The sequence below is a fragment of the Chaetura pelagica genome, unplaced genomic scaffold (genome assembly GCF_000747805.2).
Source record: "Chaetura pelagica isolate M959 unplaced genomic scaffold, ChaPel_1.0 scaffold271, whole genome shotgun sequence".
NCBI classification, from domain to species: Eukaryota; Metazoa; Chordata; class Aves; order Apodiformes; family Apodidae; genus Chaetura; species Chaetura pelagica.
This window is the reverse complement of record NW_009952106.1, coordinates 732,340-758,486: the sequence shown is the minus strand read 5'-3', so window position 1 is coordinate 758,486 and position 26,147 is coordinate 732,340. Positions and strand designations below refer to the sequence as shown.

The window sequence follows — 26,147 nt, the reverse complement described above, 5'->3', positions numbered from 1 at the left end:
GTATGTCATTCAACTGTCCTTAGAGATCCTCCAGGAGAAAAATGTACCACGACTATCTGGTCGACATCAGTCATATCTATCTATCTATCTATCTATCTATCTATCTATCTATCTATCTACCTATCTATCTATCTATCTATCACTTTTAAGGTGGTTTGGGGTTTTTTTTGGTTGGTTGGTTTTTTAAATTAACAGAGCTGCTGTTAACTGGCTTCCATATCTAAGTGTAAAGGACTTTCTTTCATTTCCCAGTCTGGAAAGGTCAGATTTTGCTTTCTGTCCATCCACTGTAACTTCACTGACAGAATTGGCTAAGATGAGGGAAAAAAAATTACAGAGTCCTCAAACAACTCTGCAACACGGGAAGAACAGCATGGAGTAGGCTTCTGCCCCAGCTCACATAAACAGCCATTAATGAGTCTTAATTCAAATTACAATTTATTTCAAAAATAAAAAGAGACACAGTAGATCTACTGGGTAGTCTTACTTTATAGCAATGCAGTAACATAAAGAATTCTGGACTTTTGAATATATTGATAATGTACTGTAGATGACTGTCAGACAAAGGTTGTCAGCTTAAGTGTCATTACTGCAATACAATGCTAATTTTGCTGAACTCTCTTAAGACACAGAACTATCACCTTGTAAAGAAACTATAAACAAGAAATTATGTTGGAGCAAATAAATTTTTGCTTTAGTTTGTACAAAGAAGTGATTTTTTTCTCTCATGCTGACAGCTGTTAAAGCTCAGATTTCAATTGCTTCATATTTAACAGTAAAGTTGCATTCCCTCTCTACCTGAACATCTACTGAGCTGAAAAATTTTCCTCGGTAGAAAGTGATAGTTAGAAAAAAGAAAGTTGAGAGGAAAATAAAAATCAAACAAATAATTAAATGAATAGAAAATTAGGGATGTCCAAGGTTTTATTTTACTGTATTAAATAATTGAAAGGATGCTGTGCATTTTGCTTTCATTATTCTCCACATGCCAAAAGATTTGTTAAGTCTAATTTTCATTCAGTATATGAATTAGCACTTACTTATTTGGCACAGAAGAAAATATTAAGTCTACAAACTTTTCAGTTAATTGAAGGTACAGTCACAAAGTCAAATCTCTTCCCTTCCACATACTCTTTGTTTTCTTGAGCTGAAACTTGCTGATGGCATTTCTAAAATTCATTTGAATCTTTAATCAATAAATCAATTATGAAGCAAAAAAAATATCAACTTCAAACAAGTACCAGCAGCATTTCCACCTGATCCTGCAAGTTGTATTTACCTGGAGAAGAAAACCTCATTAATATTTGTCAATGTCCAGCTGACTGGGTTACAGTAACTTCAGAGAAGGATGATTTTTCATCTAACTTTTCAGCTTGTGATTTCTAATCCAATAAATTAGAACAAGAGCATTCAAGTAATTGGAACTGGCCATATTTTTAATTGCCAATCAACTGGCTGGCTACTGGGCTCTTTCATTAAACATTCTGCCTGAAGAAGGCTTTGTGAAATAGTAATTGCTTCAGATGAGCCCTAGGAAGTATGTATCTTTCATTGGAGCACTGCAAATAGGAAGAAAAGGAAAAAAAAAAGTAACTGGAACCACATGAACAGATCTCTGTTGAAGAATAGGTGGCAGTAACTACACTGACCAAGTGGCTGTCTTTTCCTGTAGAAAGAGAGAAAAAAATAAAATCCCTGCAGTATTTAGATCACCTTCAAATTTTCATAGTTTCCTAAGGCTATGCTTGCAGCAGAGCTGACTTACATTGCTGGGTAAACCTGCATGGTTTTAAAAGAAGGCTAACCTCTAAAAAGATAAACAAAACATGTTAGCTTTGTGTGGAGTTGACATTAAACTAGACACAAAAATAGCATCTCTCACTGTTTCCTTGGAGACAAGTAGGGCAATCTTTCACAAAGCTGAACCACACACTCAGAAGCTGATACGACTGGTTTCTCTCTGATACACATTTAATTTTTTTAAATTACTACCAGTAAGTAAAAGACAAGTAAATTATTATTTAGTAATTTAATTTCCACCCCCCTTAAAACAAGTTCTAAGGCATTGAACAGCATATAAATGACATTTCAGAATGACTCATAAGTACTGAATAGCATTTCCCAGAGGGTGACCAAGGATGTTCTACATCTACGTCCTTCTCTTCAGTCATTATTTATTGTTCTACCTTTCATGTGTAACATACTACTTACAAGACAGTCTGATAGACCGAGACAGACCACAGATAAACATAACCTCATGTAAAAGCCTTCCAACACCGCACTCCCTATGACTTTAGCCAGGCTCAAAATATGATGGTAGGCTGGTCAGACCTACATGCCTGCATAGTCCTTGGCTGCCCCTCAGCACCAAGTACTCATTAACGGACTAAGCAAGGTTAGAAATTTTTTCCCTTTAAGGAATAAAAGAGGAATTTGTTCCTATACTTAGGTGAGGAGAAAACTGCAAAACCAAAGAAGGCACTCCATACAAGCAGTCCTGTACCTTCTGCTGCAACTTCCTGCCAATGGGCAGTTAAGAAGCTTTTACAAATTTTTATGTCACACTGGGTACTGCTTCTGCCCTAAAGGAGTGCATCTCTTGCATGTGAAAAATTTCATATGTTTTGGATTCTAGTTTAAATATTTTATGACTAAAGACCATTCAGAATTTCAGAAGCATAAGTTAATTAAAAGCAAATATTATGCTTTTCAGATTTAAAAAGTATTTATATCTCTGTTAAATGAAAGCTATGTAAATCTCATGACTCTAATATGCAGAACTGTTAACTTACACATTTAGAGATAATACCATGCATTAAGGAAAATTACATCTCAACTCTAACATCTACGTTAGGAAGTAATTTCATATGATTGAATTAATTTCTGTCACTAACCTTGTTTCACAAGACAACAAAGTGTAAAGCAACATTAAAACACCAGATAGTGCTAGAAAGAAAACTTTTCTCTCTTCCATTGACTGTAGGGGCATATGTACAATTTAACTGATGTTTCACACCAGCACGAACTCTGAGAATTTTGCTGAAATTCTCTATTTCATGTCATAAGTAACAAGCTGTGGAAAATCCCACATAGACAGCTACTAAGAGGTACACAAAACTATTTCCAATGAATTTCAGGAAGGACAGAAATCACCCTCTTTGTACTATTAAAAAAAAATAAATCTACATTCAACCTTACTTGGACATAGTTTATCAGACAGTATTGTTGGTCTTTTGGGGATTTCTAACTTGAGTAATGCAGTAGCATGTAGAGGCACATGGAATAATACAAGCTGTGCAGAGCTCCAGATGTAACAGAGCTGTGTCAACGTGGTGTTGTGAGAATAAGGATTACGTTCTGCCATGGCTAAGCATGTCTATGACCCTTTGAGGGAAAATCAACATGAGAGTTTACTTTCAGCAATTGAAGCTATGTTTATATTATCATCTATCTCAAGTTAGACATTTCCGTGTGGAAACAGGAGTAAGAGTGCAGCGACACTCAGTCTTAAAAGGCAAGTGTTTACAACAGTCCATGCAAAAGGGAAAAATTTATCTCTTACCTATCAGACCTTTCTCAAGAGTAAAGGTTTTGTTTGTGAACATGCATTCAAATGCCACAATATGGAAAACTTTGTTCACTGTGTTGTGGGTCCCAACAATTCGAATATACCTATGAGGAAAAAAACAGAACGAAGTTAAGCATGACAACCTTATATGCACTAAAATATACTCAGTTGGATTATACTGTGCAGATCCGTAAGAATTGACTGTTATAAAATGAGGAATGAGAGAGTAAATTATCACAGAGAAATTTATCACAGCAAACAGGCACCTACTCAGAATGCTGGCTGCAGTACAATTTAAGGAAAAAAATAAATAAATTTAAAGAGCTGTGAAATCCATCAAAAATCTTTCTGGACTGATTTGCCAAGAAAAGCAAAATGAAGGATCCCCTGGTCACTAACACTAACAGAAATGTTCTAGTAGTGCAAGTGTGTGCTTATGGAGGCTTTAAAAATTAATAATAATTTAAAATTTCCTTTACCACCTACTTTTCACCACAAAGAAAGATTTCATACAGCCATGACAAAGCCTACAAAGTAGAGGCCTCTCTGCAGAAGCCAAAAAAATACCATTTTAATGATTGTTTCTAATTCTATTACTGGATGTATAGGATAGCAATGTCTTTGTTGTTTTATCTTTTATTAATAAGAAAAAAATGTAATATCTGAACAGTCTAATGTTATGATACAAAGCTAGTTCTGGGTTTCATTCCTGGTTCTGTAACTTGTACTTCTGGACTCTAATTGAAAATCAAATAGAGCTGCTCTTGAACACCGTGACTTATTCACCTGCTACATTACACTGAAGGCTTCATCTTCTATAAACAGCGATTAACCTTGATACAGTCTGATTCTCATCTTTTTGGAAGAGTCAAATAGTTCTTACTATAAATGTTGAAAAATCCTAAATGGAATGTTGTACACCACCTCAGTAAATGTTAAACAAGCATTACAGAAAAACTACGTACACCAAAAAACATTTCCCCACAAAAAAAGGGGTTACCCACACCACATAATAAGGTTTGTATTAAATCAACTAATTTAAATTAAGAAGCATCAGAATATACAAATTTTAAACAATATCTTCAGTCTGTGGTATAAAACAAACTTTCACTTATATAGTGTAATTATAGTTCCAACATAATGGCCATTCAACAACAGCACCATTTTGGCTTGTGAACTTCATTATACCAAGTTTAAAACACATACAGATTCCAGTTGTGAGATGGTTTTTTAACAATTAAAAAACCTCATAGCTAATGCTCAACCTCCTCCTTCACTTCAAGACTTGACTGAAAGAGCTCTTACAAGCAAACCTCACAGACTCTTGTTACTGATACTCATTTCTCTTCACCATAAATGGAAAAATAAGTCTCCTCCTTGAAGTTACAGGAACAGATACCCAGTCTTTTCAGGAAGGTGCTTTGGAGTTTTGTAGTAGTGGGGGGGGTTTGTGTGTGTGTGTGGGGGTTTGTTAATTTACCAGCACAGTATGAACCCTAAATACACAGGCAATGACCAGGACCTGAAAACTGTAAATGATCTTGTTCTATCCAGCATCAGAGGCCAGAACTCAACTCAACACAGGAAGAATACTGGAACATTTATAAGTTTATGTGGAGGCTCACTTGCCATAGAGACTCGCTCGTCACAGGCAAGGATTAAGCTGTGCTGCTTGGACAAAACATGCTCTAGGCTAACCAACAGAGCATTACTAATGGAGATACATTGACATACTACAGTTATGCTTCCTTGCTTTAAGAAGTTTAAAGAATAAACAAAGTAATGATATTAACAGGAACACAAGAAACTGCTTTATAATTAGCTTTAAAAGCTAATTTATTAAGAGTTTCTGTGATATGTGTTGTAACACTAGAGTAAACTTCTATATGGTTTTGCGTTTTTTGGCGGTTTCTTTGTTGTTGTTGTTTGGAATCTCTAATATATCAAGAGGGTGAAAGACATACAAGACTTGAATAGTTTGCCATAGGAAAAGCATCTTTATCATACTACACACTTAGGTTAAATAACATATCCCTCAATCGTTAGCAAAGTTCTCTGCCAGTAAATAGAAAGGAGCAAAGCTGCTTCTTGTAAGCTAAGCAGTAATTAAGCTATCAGTAATTTTGAACAACAGGTGACAATGTTTCACATTGCTGGAAAGCTGAATTTTTTGGTAACGTAAACAAAAATCCCACCCATTAAAATAATAATGTGTACATTAATCTTCTCATTAAACTCATCTTCTAAAGATTATTTTGTTGTTGTAATATTATTGCAAGGTAGAAAGTAATCATATAACTAACCGCGTCCTTTCTACCAAATACAATACCTCTATTTTATTCTTTCCTTATTTCTCTCAATGTGAATGATCATTTCCTGCATCAATCTTGCATTTTTCTACTTGGTGGAAATTTAAATAATGGAATCTTCAAAATTACTTTAAACACTCTAACTTCTAAAATCACATTCTCAGATTTTGCATTAAGATTGTAGCTTATTATTCCACTGAATGCTAGATACTAAGGCCACCAAAGCCTGAGACTGTCAAGATAATCTTTCTTCAAATAGGGCAGAATTTATTAGTAATGCCCCGTATCACTAGGTAAACAAACTGTATCTAAATTTCAATTACCACCAATGAAGAGTGACATGACCTGTTTCAGAAGAGTCAGATAAAGACATTGTAAATACTGAAACAATACATCTTAATGAGAAGAACATTAAACAACGGGCTAAAAACAAAGAGTTGGCTCAGAAATACAATAGTGAGGAAAAACTGCAAGGTAGACAAATTCAAGAAGTAATAACTCTAAGCAAATTCAGAATTTTAAAATGCCTATTACAGCTCATGACATGCTAGAAAACATGTACATTTTTCTAGCATGATGAAAATGTAACCAAGTCATGATTAAAAACAAAAGTATCCTTCAGGCAATCAGATCACGTGCACCATCTCATCATTTTCCTGGAGAGATTAATTAGCTGAAATATAAAAGTACTAATTAATAAAATTATTACGAACACTGCAACTTTAACCAATGCTTAAAATGGATGGAATGTGTTTTATGTGATCACTCATTAAGTTTTTAAAACATTCTGTAGTGGTTTTGGCTGGGACAGAGTTAAATGTGGTAGCTGTTATGGGGCTACATTTTGGATTTGAGCTGACAACAGTGTTGATAATACAGAGGTGATGTAGCTACTGCTGAGCAGTGCTTGTGCAGCAGGTCTTTTCTGCTTCTAATACTGCTCCACCAGTGAGTAGCCTGGAAGAAGCTGAGAGGGGATATGGCTGGGACAGCTGACCCCAACTCTCCAAAGGGATACTCCCTAATAGGAAGCAGGGATGTTCAGAGTGATGGTGTTTGTCTTCCCAAGTAAGCATTACACATGAGGGAACCTTGCTTTCCCAGGGACGGCTGAATAACTAGCCTGCTGATGGGAAGGAGGGAATAAATTCCTTGTTTTGCTTATGCACAACAGCTTTTGTTTTACCTTCTAAACTTTCTATCTCGGCCCACAAGTTTTTCCACTCTGACCCTTCTGATTCTCCCTCCCATCCTGCTGTGGGGGAGTGCAAAATGCGGTGCTGAGTTGCTCAGCAGGGTTAACCTACCACATAGTGATGCTGCTCTGAGCGGCAGAACAGCAACAGGTAAAAGGCTTGTGGAGTTTGCTAATGGGCCTGCACTACAGAAAACTCAGAATTAAGCATCATAAAATCAAGCAGCCTTCTGGTTCCCACAAGGAAATCTGCATTGAGTGGCAAGAGTATCATATCTGCAGATAATTAGGTAACATTAACAGAGGTGAGATCAGAGAGTAGGCTCTCTAGGCATCTGTCTACAGTATGCTACAAAGAAAGTACCCAGGCCTTCTTTGCATTAAGTGTACGGAGATTCTTCTGTGAACCTGGACTCCAAAGCAGGGACCCTTTTCTGAAGAACAGCTGTGAATACTTGGGCTCATAATGCCTCTTTATATAATGATCTGTTCTTTAAGGTATTTCTCAAGACAGAGACTGAAGTTCAACAAGTTCAACTCTTTTTTTTTTTTTTTTTTTTTTTTTTTTAATAGGACTTCAAACCTGAGAGGTCCCTTCCCAGATGGAGCCAGGCTAGACTGTGACACGACTATCTCTGCTGGTGGGCTACACACAGCAGAGAAGCTGTGAGGCCGCTTGCTGAATCAGAGGAAAGTATCCTACAGGTCCTCAACTCAGGAACCACAGTTCAAGTCCTATACATTGAAAAACTTTGAGAATGAACATTCCTACTCCCTCCAAAGGCTTTTGTTATGAAACAACTACAATACTTGATCATGAGGCCAAAGGATACTTAAGAGTGCCGACATTAAAAATTTCAGTAACCCTATCTCTTTCAGAGTCTATCTTTGGAAGTTGAACTGCCTTAACATTTGATTCCTATTTACACGTTTATACAAAAAATACATTGTATATTAAAAAGAAAACGAATCCTTATTAACTTAGCATTTTCTTCTTGGAATTAAGGGAATAAGAAACAAGCAGTTGAAGGCATGGATGTGCTGGAGTAACTTCACTCTCTCTATGCTACATCAACAAATCAATCCATATGGAAATGAAATAAAGCCTTTAATTGCCTAATAAAACATTTTGGTTTATATTGATTCTTTTAGATACTTAAAAAATAAGGTCAAACTTTGCATTGTTTTGCAATTACTAATTCACTTGTTCAAGTATAAGAACATGTGTTCACCTCTTCAAGCTGAGTGCTATTTTCCCACCTCCAACTCTACATGCTTGCAATTACTGTAGTCCTCTGAATTAGACAAAACAGAGGAAACAAGCTAAAGATTGTATCTTTAACTGATGCCTTTTCCTGAAATGCAATACAGGTATCTTTTATGCTGATCAAACTGACACCAATCTGTGTACTAATTATTTTCAATAGCCACAGTGTCATTTTTCTGCAAGTGCCTGACAAGCTTGTAATTAATTTAAAAGGACCACTGACCACACTTACTTGTCTGAAGTACAAGATAATTCAAAGGCTTTGATTGCCACAAGGTGTGTGTGTGGGGGGGGTGGCACTGGTAGGGGGTGGAGAAACTAGCAGAAAGCAGAATGAACAAAAAACATTAGAGCACTTTGTTGGTGGGCAACACAAGCCTGGGCAAACTTGATTAAGCTGGGACATAGGAATGATGAAGAATTAACTGTATAATCAAAACACTGGTGCCAAACTATGAATTTTAATTATATTGCTCACTGAGGAAGAGATGTGGCAGACAAAACTGAAGAGGACAGACATTAAAAATGCTACAGGCAGTTTTCCCAGTGAAATTAGAAGTTGCTCACTTTCCTGTCAGGAACAAAGCAGATTTATACAACACAAAGTTACCTAAAAATTTTAGTGCGATAGGAGAGTAAAAGAACCACAATTCAAGGGCTAGACTAGCTCCTTTGTCAATGGACTTTAGACTCAGCTGATAGACTAGGCAAAAGAAAAAAGAACACTGAATGATTCTTGAAAAAAACCCACCAAACAGTGATCACCTTATGGGGTTTAAAAACACTTCCCTGCCAGGTGAACAGGACTGCAGTGTAAGAATTTTTCCCCTTTAGAAGATATTTTATTTTGGTTTCTGGCCCTGTTTGAGAATAATGGATATTGATAGTGTTTAAATGCCGTAAGAGTTTCATCCACATGTCACAGACTTCTGTAGTCACAGTTGGTCATGCCACATTGGCCCTGAGACTCCTACACCAGGAATACCACAAAAATCTGTATGATCTTTCTTTCTTTTTTTTTTTTTCCCCACTAACAAGAAAATTATTTTAACTAGAAAGAAACAGCATGTTCTACTGGATCTTAGAAAATCGTAAACTATTAAAACTTGAATGAACTAACTGGGTTGATTAATTAGGCAGCCACTTGACCACGAACTCATCCATCCCCTGCTTTTCTGAGAAAATGTCTTTACCTTTACGCAAAACTATGACTTTGGAAATCTATTGTGTCTAAAAATAGTCACATTTCTGAAGAACTACATTATGTTTTACTTCTGCTCTTTACATTTGTACAGACAACACATTTAATTAGGATAATAGCTGCAGCTGAGCATACCACTGATTCAGTTGTGGATACCCTGGAGGACTACTAATACCAAAGCTCAGCTGCCTGCATCAGAACAGCACTTAGGACATATGTGTCAAAGCATAAAAATATGCATACTCTAGGATCTGTGTTAATTCTTCATTATAATAACACCAGTAACACACAAATTCTGGAATATATTAAACACAGATTCCAATCCCTTGAGAATACTGAGACAGAAGACTAAGTGAAGAGAGGTAAAAGAAATTGACTGGTATTTTGCACTGCTATCCACACTCTGTCACTATCAAAGCAACCCAGAACAGCAACAGTGAACTAAAATAAAGAATTAAATCCAATATGTACAAAACAAGCTCTTAAGAACTTGGCATTTCATCTTCCTTTGTGGAACATTCGGTATGAAACACCAGTACTAGTACTACATATTTCAAATCTCCTTTAACTGCTTAGAAACCATTAACATTTACATTCTGATCACTGAGACAGAGAGAGAGGCATGGGATACAGCCCAGCACACAAGGGCATTAGAAGACATTCTGTTTGTCTTTTAGTGAAAAAGGAAACAGTGCTACTCATTGCCCTCTAAACCCCATTTATTGACAACTCCGTAGCACGTATAATCCTTCAGAATCACACAGCTGAATCAACAGCCTCATGGCAGGAGGATTAAAAAAAAACTCCAAAACAAGGAGGAAAGATCTATTGCCAGAATGAAATAATGTGGAAACAAAAGTGGACATAAACATATAAAATAAAGTATTAAGCCAACACAAATTGGAAAGCATTTCTGTCTTTTGACAGAAGACAAGTTTACCTGCACTTAGACGAGAAAGTCTAATAAACTGGAAGATTTACATTAGATGTAGGAATTCTTTAGTGTGAAGGTGGTGAGACACTGGCACAGGTTGCCCAGAGAAGTTGTGGCTGCCTCCTGGAACTGTTCTAGGCCAGGTTGGAGGGGGGTTGGAGCAACCTGGTCTAGTGGGAGGTGTCCATGTCTGTGGCAGGAGGGGTGGAACTAGCCCTTCCCACCCAAACCTTCTATGATTTAAAACATTTCTGATAAAGTACTTAGTGTAAATACTCAAGTGTCTTAAATATGAGGCAAGGATGGCTTTGTTAATTGGTTCCTTAACTAAAGATATGATCATACAGTTATTAAAACCCTTGTCCAGTGATTTACAGACGCCATGCCAACAGCAAGTATGTTACAGGAAATATTAACTTGAATTCCTGAACTGTAGTAGTAAGGCTTGTAGGAGTAAAACCCCTAAAAAAGTCACAAGTAGTCTCCTAATTAAGCTAGTGAAATGTCAGTTCTGACTGCTTTTGTGTTCCTTTCTAACATATTAAAAATGTCCAACACCTGTTCTATGGCTGGCAACAGAGAGCTTAACCAAACTCTTAACTATGACAATTCTTTAGATGCATTTTAGTAATTATTTAGTGAATAACAAAAGGAGAGTCAGGGAAAATCTTCATTACTTATTGGATGAGTGGCAGAACTTAGTAACAGAGGACAACAAAAAGGCTGAGGTGCTTAACAACTTCTTTGCCTCAGTCTTTAACAAAAATAATAGCTATCCTCAGGACAACTGGGCTCCTGAGTTGGTGGACTGGTTGATGAATCTTAAAGGTCTTTTCCAGCCTTGGTGATTTTGTGTAATATTCAGATTCACATGGAAATATGTACCAGACACTACGAAATGGAAGAGAAGCCTCTGCGATTAAGTATTATTACATTTACTTAGCTAACAGATTAAGACATGACTCCTCCATGAAAAAATAAACCACTATACTTGAATCACAAAGTCAGAAGTAAAAAAAAAGCAGAATGTAAAAAAACATAGAAAAAAGTATTTTCAATAGTCCCTATTCTGTAGGTGAGACAGCAGGAACAAAATTAGCACTTCAGGATATCAGCTGTAACAACTGTATAGCCTATCAGAAACCTGCAGTTACACATTTGTGCTGGAATAAAAAGTGCTGAGCTCGTGTATTCTCATGCTTGTTTCACCATACCTACCCTTAGGATAACTGATAACTCTCCACTGTTACTTTCTTGTATCTGGCCTTCCCAAAGTGGCTCTGGGCACACACAACTCTCTCATATTCCAAATCAAATTAGATCATTATAACCTTACACTTAAACAACTGCCACTGAACTCTATTAACTTGTATCGTATCTTCAAGATTTTCTTCCTCTAAATAAAACAATTCTTGCCTCAGAGGTGACAGTAGTGCTCTGTGTTAAAGGGAATCTTTTAAAGAAATCTTACCATGCCTTTATGTGAATCTTGATTCTGAAGACATAATCTTCATTAGCATATCAATTCAATTTATCTGAATGTGCCATATTACCTTTTAAACCATCTACTTCACTTTATTAGGCTTGTAATTTGAACTCAGTACCCCAGATAAAAGAGAAGTTGATATATTTTATTCTTATATATTAATGTAGTGAAAACATCTTTTAGGTGGCAGCTCTTCATTGCACTTCAAAGCTTTATTCCTAGCTGTAATTGGTGTCAGTTATGACTAGGAGGCGAGTACTGGGCTAATATTATCTTTTCCTCCATATTACTATTATTCTTGGTACAATGACATAAATCTCTGTTTGGAAATAGAAGCAATACATATTATTTATTGCTGTATTTTCATTAACTAGAAATTTTCACGGATTACAGGACTTATTTCTGTTCTACATGGAGTGGAACCTTTGAACTTCACCACTCAAGTTCCCCTGTCACATGCCCTTCTTACCTTCCTTACCTAAGCCCAAAGTCAGATTACCAAGCTTCACTTTCAGATCTCTTACTACATCTCTGTCTTTCAGCTCATGCCCACTTTCCTTCCCCTTGGCAGCTCACTTAGTTTTAGTGTTTTCCATTTCCCTACTAGGCCACGTATCCAGAAATAGATTATATATTTGATATATTGAGAATGAATCTTGATACACTTTGAATAAAGCCTCCAAATTTTAGTTGAAATCAGTAACTAACCCATGTACTTTTCACCATAAAATATTTAAGAATCCTACTGCATCCATATTTTAAGCAGGTAATCGTGGTATTGATTTATGGCATGTTCGTCCTTTCATATATTCCCTATCCACCTATTTCACATCTGATTGTAGAGCTTTCTTGACTTCCTCTAACTCCCAATTGCTCAACTATATCAACCCTGAACTCAAACTTCCTGAGTGTTTTTATTATTATTTTATACTGAGGTCTTTTTATATTACTCCAGAGAAGGCTGGTCAGTGCTTCTACCTCAATACACACAGCTGATTCTTACTATCTCACTTTTAGATCTTTAACCTCAACTAACGAAAGGGATGGATAAGCCAAAAGAAGTCAACAGTGCCAAAATGTTAGTGAAAGATCCATTTATAGAAGCCTTTTAAACTGGTTTCTGGGAAAAGAGTTGAGGAGTGTGCTTACTTAGCAGGAAAAGCAAGGCAGGAAAAAAAAAAGAAATAAAAGAAAACGAGAGAATATGTAGTGAAAATTAGTAAATATGCAGTTCTATATTATTCTATACTTCTCATTCCAACACAACTTTTTAAAGGACCTTGCTTTTAAAAGTAATATTTAACATCAAAGAAAAACTAGCAAATAGTCTTTCCCCATACAAATCAGATCTGCTTTTACTATGACAACTTGTAACATCCTTTAAAATACTCACCATGTTTCATAAAGGGATAAAAAACAAACCCAAACCAAACAGCTTTCAGCAGAATTGGGTTATTCCCCAAGCGCAATGACCTCATGTCTGAGTTTACCTGGTTGGTACACACCTGTGCCCCACAGGCCACTATGGAAAGCATAAAGGGACCTCTTCTTTTTTAGATTACTTTTATTATAAATAATACATTACTGATGTAGAATTCCAGCATTCTAAAAGGTAAACTCAGTGCATATGCTTTTAGGTACACACCTACGGCTTTGGTTTTCCATCTATGTTTCAAAGCAATAATGTTGCACGTACATAAACAGAAAAGAAAGTCTACAATGAATAAATAAAACGCAAAAGTCTGTTTTATTACACTGCTAAGGGAGAGCACTATAGCTGCACCTGTGCTATAACTCTAGCCATGTTTGTCTGGCATTTGTGACATCAATTAACATGCTTATTCTACAGCAAAAAATTCAACCTCAGTGACACACGTTCTCATAAATACTAATGCTAAAGGCCTCACACACATTTAAATTAGAATAATTTAATTAATTTAATAATTAATTTAATACTTTATTATTAGAATAATAACCAATATGGGCTTACACTCAGTGTTTTTACCCTATAATAAAATCATTATGAAAATCAACATTCACCCTGTCCCACGCTGTATGAACATGTAGTTAGCAGAAAAATCCCAAAACCTTTCTGTATCAATGGAGATGAGAATGATGCTACATCCTTATGGAGGATAGTCAGGACAGAAGTCACTAGCCTAGCCATCATTAGCATGCTGTCTATGCAGAGAGCAGAAATGGACTAAGTTCTAACAATCACCCTTTGAAGCCCCCACACTTGATACCTAGTTTTAAAGTAGAAGATTCACTCCATGGTCAACACATTCAAAGATAAAGAGTTTCTACAACTGTATCTGAAAGCTAACTGGTGGAGTCTCCTGAGACGAGGGAACAATTATATCAAAAAGTAGTACATCAAAAAGTGGCATCATATAAATTTCCACTCCTTCCACCAATTATAGAATATACGATCATATTCAGTGGGGTTCCCTAATGAAAAGATAATAGTGTAGATTCACGTATACACACGCACATATGTATATACACACTCCTAAAATTACTAAAGAAGTCAGAACAAAGCCACAGTTAACAGTTAGAATGGAGTTGGTGTATTGTAGCTTATGAGCTTCAGATTTCAAAATACTTTAACACAGCACTCCATTAAAAAGATCCGATAAAAGATGTTTTAGAAACCTGAAAAAGTAAAATCACGTGCCTCATGTATTCAAGGGCAAGCATAAACTAAAGGATGCTAATGTGTTGAAGGTTAAAATGACAACGTACAACTGATGGTTAAAAGATTTTTTTATATTTACAGACTGATGTTTTTGAAGTGGAATGAGGGGAAGCTTAAGTTCCACAGAAACATGGGTTGATCGAGTAAAACTGAGAATAGCAGATGCAAAAAGAAATCATACATGGGTATTATTACTTTGATACAATACTTCTAAAATTTTTTTCAATATTTTTTCTTTGCCTGCAGGATTGTTGGTTTGTTTCTTTTGTTGTGTTGGTTTTTCTTATAGCAACATCTTGACTCAGAATGGATCAATCTTCCAAAACAATGCACTGGCCTCTTGCAAGCAGGAAAGAGGCATAGAAGAGATATCCTGACATGTAATTTAATATCAATAATATTGCCAGGTAATGTGCACATTAAAAAAAAAATTGTAGGTTAAAATAAAGAGCAGGTAACTACCTAGTACTTCAATGCAAGTTATTTCCAACTTGCAAAATATTTTCGTTTTGCCAAGGTCAAAACTCTTCCAGGAAACAAATTAATTCCCTTTTAAGTATATCCAAACAAGGCTACAACAGAATTGCCAGAATCACAAAAACTTCCTTTTATTTAAATTTATAATACATGACAAAATTTCTGAACTAACACTTGACAAGAACTATGTATTCTAATTTACTAAGTGTTAGGGCTTTTTTATCCCCCTCCATTGGAATAATTTATTTTATAAAGGTATATACAGCCTATGAGTTTAATAGCACGAAATATAACAGACAACAAACAGGGAAGTTTTCAAGTTCCAATATGAAATTTCAAAGCAAACTGCCTCCTCCAAGTACACACATTACATTGAGCAGAAATCCCAGTCACAGAAACAGGACCAGAGTTTAAGAGACTTAAAGGACAAATGACAATGATCTTGTCATTCTCGATCTCACACACAAGAGAATATGCTAACAATTTGATTCTTTTAAACTATATTAGGATTGGGCTTTTTGCCAACCTTAAAATATAAATGTAGCTCTTATTTAATTCAAAGTCTCAGGTCCTTTTTTTTTTTTTTTCTTTTTTTTCTTTATAATCCTTGCCCCGCTGAATTTAATTGCCTTGGCAATGCCAGAATACTGCCTGATCCTAATAGGTCAGCATTGATCGCTCTAAACCAATTGGTTCCTTCATTACAAAGAAAATGAAGTAAAGAAAAAAGGCAGGTGTGCTCTCACACAGTCAGCTGGACTTAAGCTTCTCTTGCCCTTCTTCTCCCTCATTAACTAGCAACCAATCGATCAGGAACCTGCTCAGAACCCACAAAAACTATTCATCACTTCTGACATGGAATGGTTTTAACAGGTCACTAAAGTAAAGAATATCTGAGATATCTATCTTTAGAGCCTTTAGAGCTCATGCACTTCTTCAACCAACATCCAAGAGAAAGGAAAATCGAAATGTTATGCTCCTGTGTAGTTCAAGGCTAAACCTTGAATCCAAAATAAAATCTCTGTTTATTTGCACAAGACATGAAGCTGTACTGCAGGGTATTTAATTTAAACACTATTTATTGCAAAGAACTTTGACGGATAGAGATAGACCACAGCTGGGAAAAAGAGCACAAATGGCCCCACTTCCAGCTCATTCTCTTTTGCACTTCCATGGTCCTCAGTTGAACAAATTCAAAGTGCCAGTGAATGGTGATCCTAAAGCTCTACACATAATTTCTACCTCCAACTTCTAAAATATTTCAACACTGCCTCTTCCAACCATTCTGCATCACTTTTTCATAATACTCTCTTTCCTACCAAGCTCCACACTTGTCTGTCCATACAGGCCCTTTTTACCTCATTTGCCAAAAATTCCTAACTGTTCAAATTTCTCTTTAAAATTATTTTTCTTGAAAAGTTATCCATACTGATTAGTTTTTACTCTAGTCAGTTATTCATGTTGTCTCTTCTCTTTCTCTGATTGTAAACTCTGCAAAATCTGCTTTCTAGTTATTATTTGTTCACTAGAACAAGTTTGTAATTTCACATTACTATCAGCTTAAAATACTGCCACCACCAAGGCAATTCAGAAGAAATCGAAGAGATGTTATAAACACATAATCAGGTAACAAGACCTTAGAAAAGCAAAAAACCCCACAAACACCTCAAGAAGAGAACTAAACAGAGCATAAGGGAACAAGAAACCAACAAAGGGAAAAGGAAGCAGACAACAAACAGGGTGAAAAAACAAAGGAAAGTGGTAATGCTTTGATAAGTAAAAACAAAATTCTATTGAAAGATATTGCATTAAAAAAAATAACTTACTTCTAGTAAAAGAATCAGAAAAGAGAAAGAGAACCAATATGCCACTTTATGGCACTTTACATACAGAATCAGCTTGCCTTCTGCTCTTGTTTTTCACCCTTTCCCCCTTATCCCTTCTTTTTAAACCTTGAAGCAAAAGTCCTCTGCATCATTCAAAGGCCACAATTTCTGAAAAGATGACATTGCTATTCAGAAACACAGTTTCTTGTGAAGCAAAACAATTTACCAATACAGTACACTACATAAAAAGCTGTTCACATCACCTCAGTTAGCAATTTGGATTCTACCTGAGCTCCAGAGGGTGATACAAGCTCCTGAAGTCCAGCTGGGTTAGCCTTCGTCATTGAATCACAATCACACACACATATTCATGAGTAGGTATCTAACTTGGAAAGAAATTGGATGATTACACCTGCTGTGGCTATTCAGCAACACATGAAGAGTCACATAGATGTCAGAAGAGACACAGGAACATGGTCAACAACTACTCTAATGACCATATGATGGGGGAACTTAACTGCTCTTTCCTGGGGTCAAGCAGTCAGACCCTGGGGCTTACTTGAGGTCAAACTCCCTTTCTGGTGACCCCAGTGGGGTCATCTGGGGTCAACCAGTCAGACCCTGGGGGTTACTTGAGGTCAAACTCCCTTTCTGTAGAGCCCAGAATAGAATAATTTTGTTTTTCTTCTGATGTGTGTCACAGACTTAACTGGTTTTGACACATGTTAACTTCACATTAGGTTTATCCAAAATTGAGGTATTTATAAAGCCTTTTGCCTGGCCCTCTTCTGAAGAGAGGTATGATGTCTGATAATATTTAGGCCTTTTCCAGTTAAGGCATTAACGGAACCTCTTTATTATATTTGGTGTCTGTCAGCAAAGACTTAATTTCTTTACAGAATCAAGTACATACACTATAAAATAAGTGTTCTTCACCTTAATATGTCCCCACAAAAAGTAATCAAAATCATAGTTTATATACCATACAGCTAGATTATGCTATGAATCACTTCCAACTCATGATACACATGCTGGCAACCAGAACACAGAATAAACTGCAGCTTTTAAGAAACACTGCTGTACTAACCCTAAGGTCATCACACTGCTTTTACTCCAACTACCTATTTGAGTCATACATCACCTAGAAATCAGTCCAAAAATCACAGAAAAAAAAGCTTGAGAGAGAATTTAAGATGTCATTTAGTCCAACCCTCTTGTCACACTGTCAAAGAAAGATAAAACCACATTTATTAGACTCCAGACAGATAAATATTTAACCCCTTGTTAAAATTCTCCGCTTACGAAGCTTTCACAGCCTTCACAGACAACCTGTATTTAGCCAGTGTGACAGTGTTCCTTAGTGCTATGCCTATTACCTGTCTTACTCCTTATGAGGATGAAGAATATATTGTTTTGTGCTAGTTTTTTTACCTCTTGAGAGGTTTTTTTCTACCTTCTCTCAGACCTCTCTTCTTTAAACCTATCAGTCACAAGTTTGTCCATCTTTTCTGTGCTGGTTCTTGGTGTTCCCTTCCAGACTCTTCTTGAAGTATGAAACAATAATTTCCTCAACCGTTCAGAATAAGCAGTTCAGATATGACTGAACTGAACGATGCTGACTCATATTACAAGCTATACTCCTGTATATATATTAACCTTCTTTTGCAACAGCTGATACTTCAGTCCTGTGACCATCTTTGCATTCACTAAAAATTGCAGATCCTTCTGGTGCTGAGGTGCTATTCAGCTATTTGCTCCTCACTGTCATTCTTTATATTTTCCTTCATAAGTACAGATTCTTGCACTTGTTCTTAAGAAACTGCATTATGTTTCTTTCAGACTGTCTCTCCAATTTGTCAAAATATTTTTAAATTCTTGTTTTATCCTTTCACATAACTGAATCTCCTCTAACAGTTTCAGGCTATCCTCAAATTTAAGGCAATATGGTGAGGTTTTTTTACTGTCCAAAACATTATGCATATACTGTGTAGTATGGAACACAAGACCCCCCAAAAATCCGATTTCTTATAACTTTCCATTTCCATGTAACTGTGATTACAACAGGTGCTGCTCCAGTTTTATACCTGCTTTACTACATTTTCATTTAGAATCACAGAATCATAAAGGTTGGAAAGGACCTGAAAGATCACCAAGTTCCAGCCCCCTCTGCCATGAGTAGGGGACCCTACAACTAGATTAGGTTTCACAAAACCTCGTCCAATCTGGCCTTAAAAACCTCCAGGGATGGGGCATCAACAACCTCCCTGGGTAACCCATTCCAGTTCCTCACCACCCTTCTAGTGAAGAATTTATTCCTAATATCTAACCTAAATCCCCCCTCTCTCAGCTTAAAACCATTACCCCTTGTCCTATCACAATCTTCTCTGATGAAAAGCCCCTCCTCAGCTTTCCTGTAGGCCCCCTTCAAGTACTGGAAGGCCACTATAAGGTATCCCCAGAGCCTTCTCTTCTCCAGGCTGAACAACCCCAATTCTCTTAGCCTGTCTTCATAACAGAGGTGCTCTTGGCACCCTCTCCCAACAGGTGTATATCCTTCTTGTGCTGAGGGCACCAGAACCATACGCAGTATTCCAGGTGAAGTTTCACCAGAATAGAGGGGCAGAATCCCCTCCTTGGCCCTGCTGGCCACACTTCTTTTGATGCAGATCAGGATGCAGTTGGCTCTCTGAGCTATGAGCAAACACTTGACGGCTCATGTTGACTTTCTTACTTAATACCAACCCCAAGTCCTTTTCCTTGGGACTGCTCTCTAGCCATTCTCCTCCCAGAATATTTAGACCATATTCCCTTTGCTTTCGTACTGAAATATCACATTAGTGTCAAAAGCTTTACTAAAGAAAAAATGCAACATGTTAACATGATTTATTTCTTATCTATGCCCTGTTTTTATGTCTCAGAGGGAAACTGAATTGACTACCTGTTTTTGATAAATCCTGTTTAGCTGGCAGTAATTGCTTTATCTTTTAGTGCCTACAAACAATTTGGTTCAATTACTTCCTCCAATATTTTTCTGGAAACTGAAGTCTTGCTGTATAACACAATTCCTCAGCTCCCTCTTTTTGCTGTGTTTTAAAATGGGAAAAGAACAAACTTGGCGCCTATTTTCCATGAATTCATAAAGTCAGTAAATTTCCAAGATAAAAAGTAGAAGGTCCAATTACTAGTTCAAAAGCTCTTTTCTGAGGATTAGAAAGCATAATTATATAAAAAAATAGCATATTTATATAATAAAATGGTAATTAGAATATAAATTACAGGTACTGGCAGAACAACTTTATTTCTTGTTCTACAATGACTAGTGATTAACTGCAAGTATTAGCACCAAGAAATTAGGGGCTTACATAGTGCAAATTTTCAAGGACTATATCTGATAGTTTAAGTTTAGCTTATTAGTTATATTTCTCAATTTACATAAATTTTTTATGAATGATAGAACAAGCACTTCTTCTTCCCTAACATGATTACTGCTCCTTACAGCTTTATGGTGAAATAAATATGGAATTTTGGAATTAACTTTTGCACATCGTGAAATTATGTATAGCATAAAAGCAAACAATCTTCAAAATGGAAGTGGAAAATTATGCCTTACTATGTAACATTCTCCAAGTAAAACAAAAGCATAAAGAAGTAAACACAGTAACAATACCTGTTTATCCTTTTCTTTAAAAAAAAATAATAACAATTTGGAAACATTTAGTTTTAAAGTAAGCCTTTCTGTGATAATATTCAGCCCTAGCAGTAAAAAGTGACTGTAGGACACAGCTCTGTTCTCTAATGTAAAATCATGCAACAGTGTCCTTAATGATGCATCAAGGGCCTTTCAGAGACCTCTACTGGAAGGCAGAGGAGGGGGGAAGATTTTAAATGGGAGATGGTTGTATTCTAATCTAAACTCCTTACAGAAAGAACTTAGATATCTCATCTCTCCCCATAACCCCAAAATATAGATCTCCCCACTATCTACATTAACAAAAAAACCAAGAAGAAATACCACAGCTTTCCACCTTCTTGAGAAGATTCCACTCGAGAAAAACCTCTGCAAATGAGAACTCACCTCACCAGAAAAGCACAGAAACTACTTTTCAACACAGACCATGACAGAAGTTTTATAACTTCAAAAACAAGCCCACCTTGTTTTTTAATTAAGTGGCTGAAATCACTAAAGTGTAATAACTGATCTGCTGGTATAAGCAAAAGTGTCCATAAGAAATATCCATTGTTTTCTAACAAGAACTTTGTTTAAGTGCTATAGAAAACTGTCTTTCCAAGTCTGTTTCATCATACCATATAAGAAGGTTAAAATAAAATGAATAAAAAAATTAAGAGGTGAACTAATTAATATTTTTTTTTCTACGTGTCAATTGGGTGGTGGAAAACATAACAAACTGAAAGAAGGCAACTAGCTCTGCCTTGTTCTTCCACTGTATATAAAAGGAAAAAAAAAACCAGTTGGAGCAAAATGATATGGAGCTGCTTTTTATTTGTTTGAAATAACTGTTTTATAACATGCCTAATGGGAATTAACAAGGGATAGTCTACTACATTTGTTGGTTTCATGCAAATACCTGCATGTTATTTATACTGTCGTTTCAAAATTCAGGGGCCCAAGGTGAGTAAAAAGAAATTCAGGTGTGTTAGTAACAGCTCCTTATATGCTTTGCAAGAGAGCTGAGAGCTGCCTTTCCACTTTAAATAAGTGTGAAAAAGATTTTTAAAGGAGGCAACCATGTCAGTAACACTAGCTTATGTGTTGGAAAAAGATTAGTGTATTTCATTATTGCATTCTTAGATTATTTAGACGCAGTAATCTTTGCATAAAAGAACAAAACTCAGAAATCTATGAGACAAATTCTTTTCCTAGGATCCCTGAAAATCTATTCTCTGATTAGACTGATTCGGTCCCCCTGGGGCAGCCAAAGTTAGTGCCCCCCAACCAGAAGTAACAGGCTCTTTGTATGAAGCCATTTTCCTCTACATTAGAAGAGCTGCAGCACACATGACTGCATCTTGGTAGAGACACCTATGCTCTACCAGGAGAGGCAGTAAATAAGAAATTTATCAGAAACTCCTACGACAAGAAGACAATAATGCACAGACACTTGTTTAATATATGGGTGTAAAGTAAAAAAAGCTACGTTTCCTCCTTTAGACACACTACGCATTTCCTGACAAGAATAGCCCTACAAAAAACCCAGAGACTAGATAAAATCCACTAAGACACCTCAGAAAAAAAGCTGAGTTGCCAATCCAGCTAACAGAGTTAAAATGCAAGACTGTCTTGAATCAAGTCATCAAACTGAGACATTCAATGCACTCTGGACATTACAGAAGGGTACTGACTATCAAAGCTTCAGTAACTAACTTCTTTGCTGACTTAATGAAGAAAAAAAAAAGAAAAAAGGCAGCAAAAGAGAGCAAACATTATGAATATTATAAGAATAAAAAATGTTGTGAAAAGTCAGCTATAATTTGTTCTTTTTTTCTGCCTCACTGACATTTTTATTTTATGGATGAACAACAACACTCTACATTTTTGAAAAAACATCTTTCTTCTTGAATCAGCATTAGAATCACAGAACTATTCAGGTTGGAAAAGACCCTTGGGATCACCAAGTCCAAACATCATCCCCACTCTACAGTAAAGTTCTCCCCTAAGCCATATCCACCAACACCACATCCAAACGATCCAGGGATGGCGACTCAACCACCTCCTGAGCAGCCTATTCCAGTGTCTAACCACTCCTTTAGTGAAAAAAAATTTCCTAATGTCCAGTCGAAACCTCCCCTGTTGCAGCTTGAAGCCATTTCCTCTTCTTCTGTCAAGAAAGCTCCCTTTCATTTAATATCTCAATCAAAAACATGCAAAGTACATCAATTAAGCATATCTAGAAAAAAAAATTGAACAAATTAACATCTGGGAGCCATTTTTTTATAGGCTGCTTGACAAAATGAAGTTTCAAAGCTGCTGTTTTGACACTTTGTAATTTCACTAAACATCAACAATTTTCACTTTAAAGAAAAAAAAAACAACACTCCACATAATTAGTTGTATCTATTTTACGCCTCTATTGAGCATATTTCTAAGACTTTCTCTGCTGCTGCTTCCATCATTCACCACCTTAAATAAAAGAGAGCAGCAGCAGATTCAGTATTGTTTTGCTAGTTACAATACTGCCCTTCTGTTTGTAGCACAGATTCTAGTTCTGGTCTGAGACCAGGTAGCAACCTATACAACTTCGTATATCTCAAAGATTAATCTATTCTGCCCATTACAATACTATCTTACTGATATGTCTTTAAGAAAAAATCAGAGCTAACAAAACTCATTCTGCAGCTTCCAGTCACAGTACTTTATCTCCACAAATATAATTTCCAATACGTACATTATTTTTATCCTGAGACAGTAGGAAAGCAGCAGGTGGAGAGGCAAATTTTTCCAATCAAACTTGTCCTTCAGTATTAAGGCATTTGATACATAATGTACTTCCTGATGCAACAAAACATGTTTTCCAACCTCATTCAATGGCATGTTATCATTCAGACTTTCAGTATGCTTATTTTATCTCCAAGAGATAAAGACCAAGACCAATCACCTCAAATATGTCACTTTCCTTATCACACTGTCTTCAGCTGGGGGTCAATTTTGATGATGACATAAAAGATGATGCTGTAACAGCCTCAAACCCTATTGAGTTGGCAGGAATGACAATGACTCAAATATGTTTGCCTCTCAGAGAAAGAGGATAAAGGTTAAAAACCAAGATGCAAAGAACACACCAGCATCACTACCAGACTTCAGGAAAAGTAAGACAGCTACAAACCTTGTTAAGCAAGCATAAATCCTTAACTTTGCAAATACTTAAATCAGTTTTATTTCTCAGCTAAAATGGTACCTTCTGGCAAGAGACAGCTATAAAGTCTACTTTCAAATAAATTCAGAACCAATGCAGTGAGAGAAACAGGAAAATCACATGGAAAGAATATTTTTTTGATTCTGAAAGTATTAACACCAATTCAAACCCACAAGAAAACGCCTTAAACCTATCCTTTCAGAAAAAATGCAGGACTTTGTTAAACACGTCTTTTTCTGAAGGAACTGGATACTCCAGCAGATACAGCAAGAGTCTGCAATACACGCACACACAAATATCCCATATTCACCACATCATATATTATATTATGCATATTTACATTTCTGCTCCCTTAATATCAGCTATGTAATACACCTAATTTGTACTATTCAAAATGTAAAGCTTAAAAATGTGTTAAAAAACACATCAATATTCATATTGCTAACAAAAATTTTCAATGAAATATACTGCTATGAATCTTTACAGCATAAATTTTCCATTTACAAGGAATTTAGGAAAATTAAAATTAAACTTCTGAAAGGGAATGGAGCATCCTTTGATTGGTATCACATTAGCCTGGCCAGCACAATACTTAAGAACAGATCTGTGGTATAACCATATCAATATTAAAAAAATACACCTCTAGCCAGCATGTCTATATTAGGAACGAATTTTAGAATGGGTGTAACTGCACCAGCAAAACATTATTAGGAAATTAGTATAATATATAGCAGGAAAATAACATTTCCTTTACAGAAGTTTGATGGTAGTATATTTATATTGTAAACTGATTACCCAAACAAGCCACTAAAATTTACTTGAAGGTTAAGCAAGAGCAATCGCAGGCTACTTGACTTGGGCAATGCAAAATCATCCTGGGTGTTTACAATCCTTAACTAATACACACCCCTCTCTCACACTTCATGTTGGTTCACTCTGCAGCCTTCCTCATGAACCATTCCCACGTCTGTGCAGCCTGAGCTGGAGCATAAACCTGTCATTTAACTTGAATTCTAATAATTTTCCAGTGGACCTATACTCAGTTTTCCTGTTCTGCACTAAAGTGTTGCCTGTCATTCATGTTGAAATTTAAAAAACAGGTATTAACAATGTTATATCACCTTATTTGCTGTTTCTTCTGATACAATAGATGCTCAGTGGGCTCTTCCAGTATGTCATGTTTTATGAAACCTAGCTTAAGCCATGACAAATTATCAGGCAGCATCGTTATTGTGCAAACCATGTATAAGCCTGGTCTAAAGCTGTGAAAAAGTAACTTCTGCTATCCTTAGTGCCACCTCAGTCTGCAAACAAAGGTGAACGGGACGGTTAAATCTCTGCATTGTGCCAGAGTCCAGCATCCTGACCTGGAAAGATTCCTGTGCATCTGATCCCCACACACCTCTGAGTATTCAGCTATAACTCCCTATGTACCACATCCTATGTATATTCCCCAATTCCCCACTCTTGTCCCTCTGAGTTACTAGCTCACCTTCCTTCACAGAGACTCAAGTGCTTCCTCTTCTTAATGCCCCTCTTCTCCTTCAAGCACATGATCCATGTGCTTCAACCATTTGCTTCTGTGCTAAGATGGTTAATTCAGTACTTTAAAGGGCAGAGCTCTGAGTTAATCCTCATCTTTTCTCCTACATTTATTGATGTTTATTCCTCTCTAGAATCAGTAGGAGACTGCATGTGTCTATACAAATGAAGCTTAGGCTCCTAGAAGTTTAAGCTTGATGGTAGGAATATTATAGACCATCCCCATGATAACAGGATATTAACTGTTGTTCTAACTTATGTTAAAATTTTCACAGAAGAATCCGAGATGGAAATATGGGTGATTCAAAATCCAGAAAAAACTCTAGCCAATGCCAAATCTAAGCTAATATTAGCATAAAACTGTGTGAGTATGATTCTCCTCCACTTATTTCCCTTATAAAAGCATGTATAGCTCTTCTGAAAAGCATCAGTTCAACAAGATCAGCTAAAATATCAGTGGGCAACAGTTCAAAATCCACAGTGAAAAGAAACTGAAGTCACATTTAGTTATATGATTCATTGCTGTTGCTTGAATATGCAATGAACAAGGCAGTAAATTGGAAAACGTCTACAATTTGTTCTGCGTTTTTTGTTTATTTTTTAGAGAGGCTTTACAATAAAAAAAAGAAAGTTACACCTTTCAGTCCCACTGAAAGGCTCCTAGAAGTTTAAGCTTGATGGTAGGAAAAACTGTTTGAAAAATGTTTGAAAAATGTTTGAAAAATGTTGAAAAATGTTTGAAAAACATTTACAGTAACGTTTTATCCCTTTT

At 36.2% G+C, this 26,147-nt stretch overlaps 1 protein-coding gene across 1 annotated transcript in view; it reads right to left on the bottom strand.

Moving 5' to 3' along the window:
* BTBD9 (BTB (POZ) domain containing 9) overlaps positions 1-26,147 on the bottom strand; it is a 113,531-nt gene that overhangs the window by 44,398 nt on the left and 42,986 nt on the right. Inside the window, exon 7 of the mRNA XM_010006010.1 lies at positions 3,563-3,672. Coding sequence (XP_010004312.1) covers positions 3,563-3,672 — 110 coding nt within the window. The remainder of the gene's footprint in view (positions 1-3,562; positions 3,673-26,147) is intronic.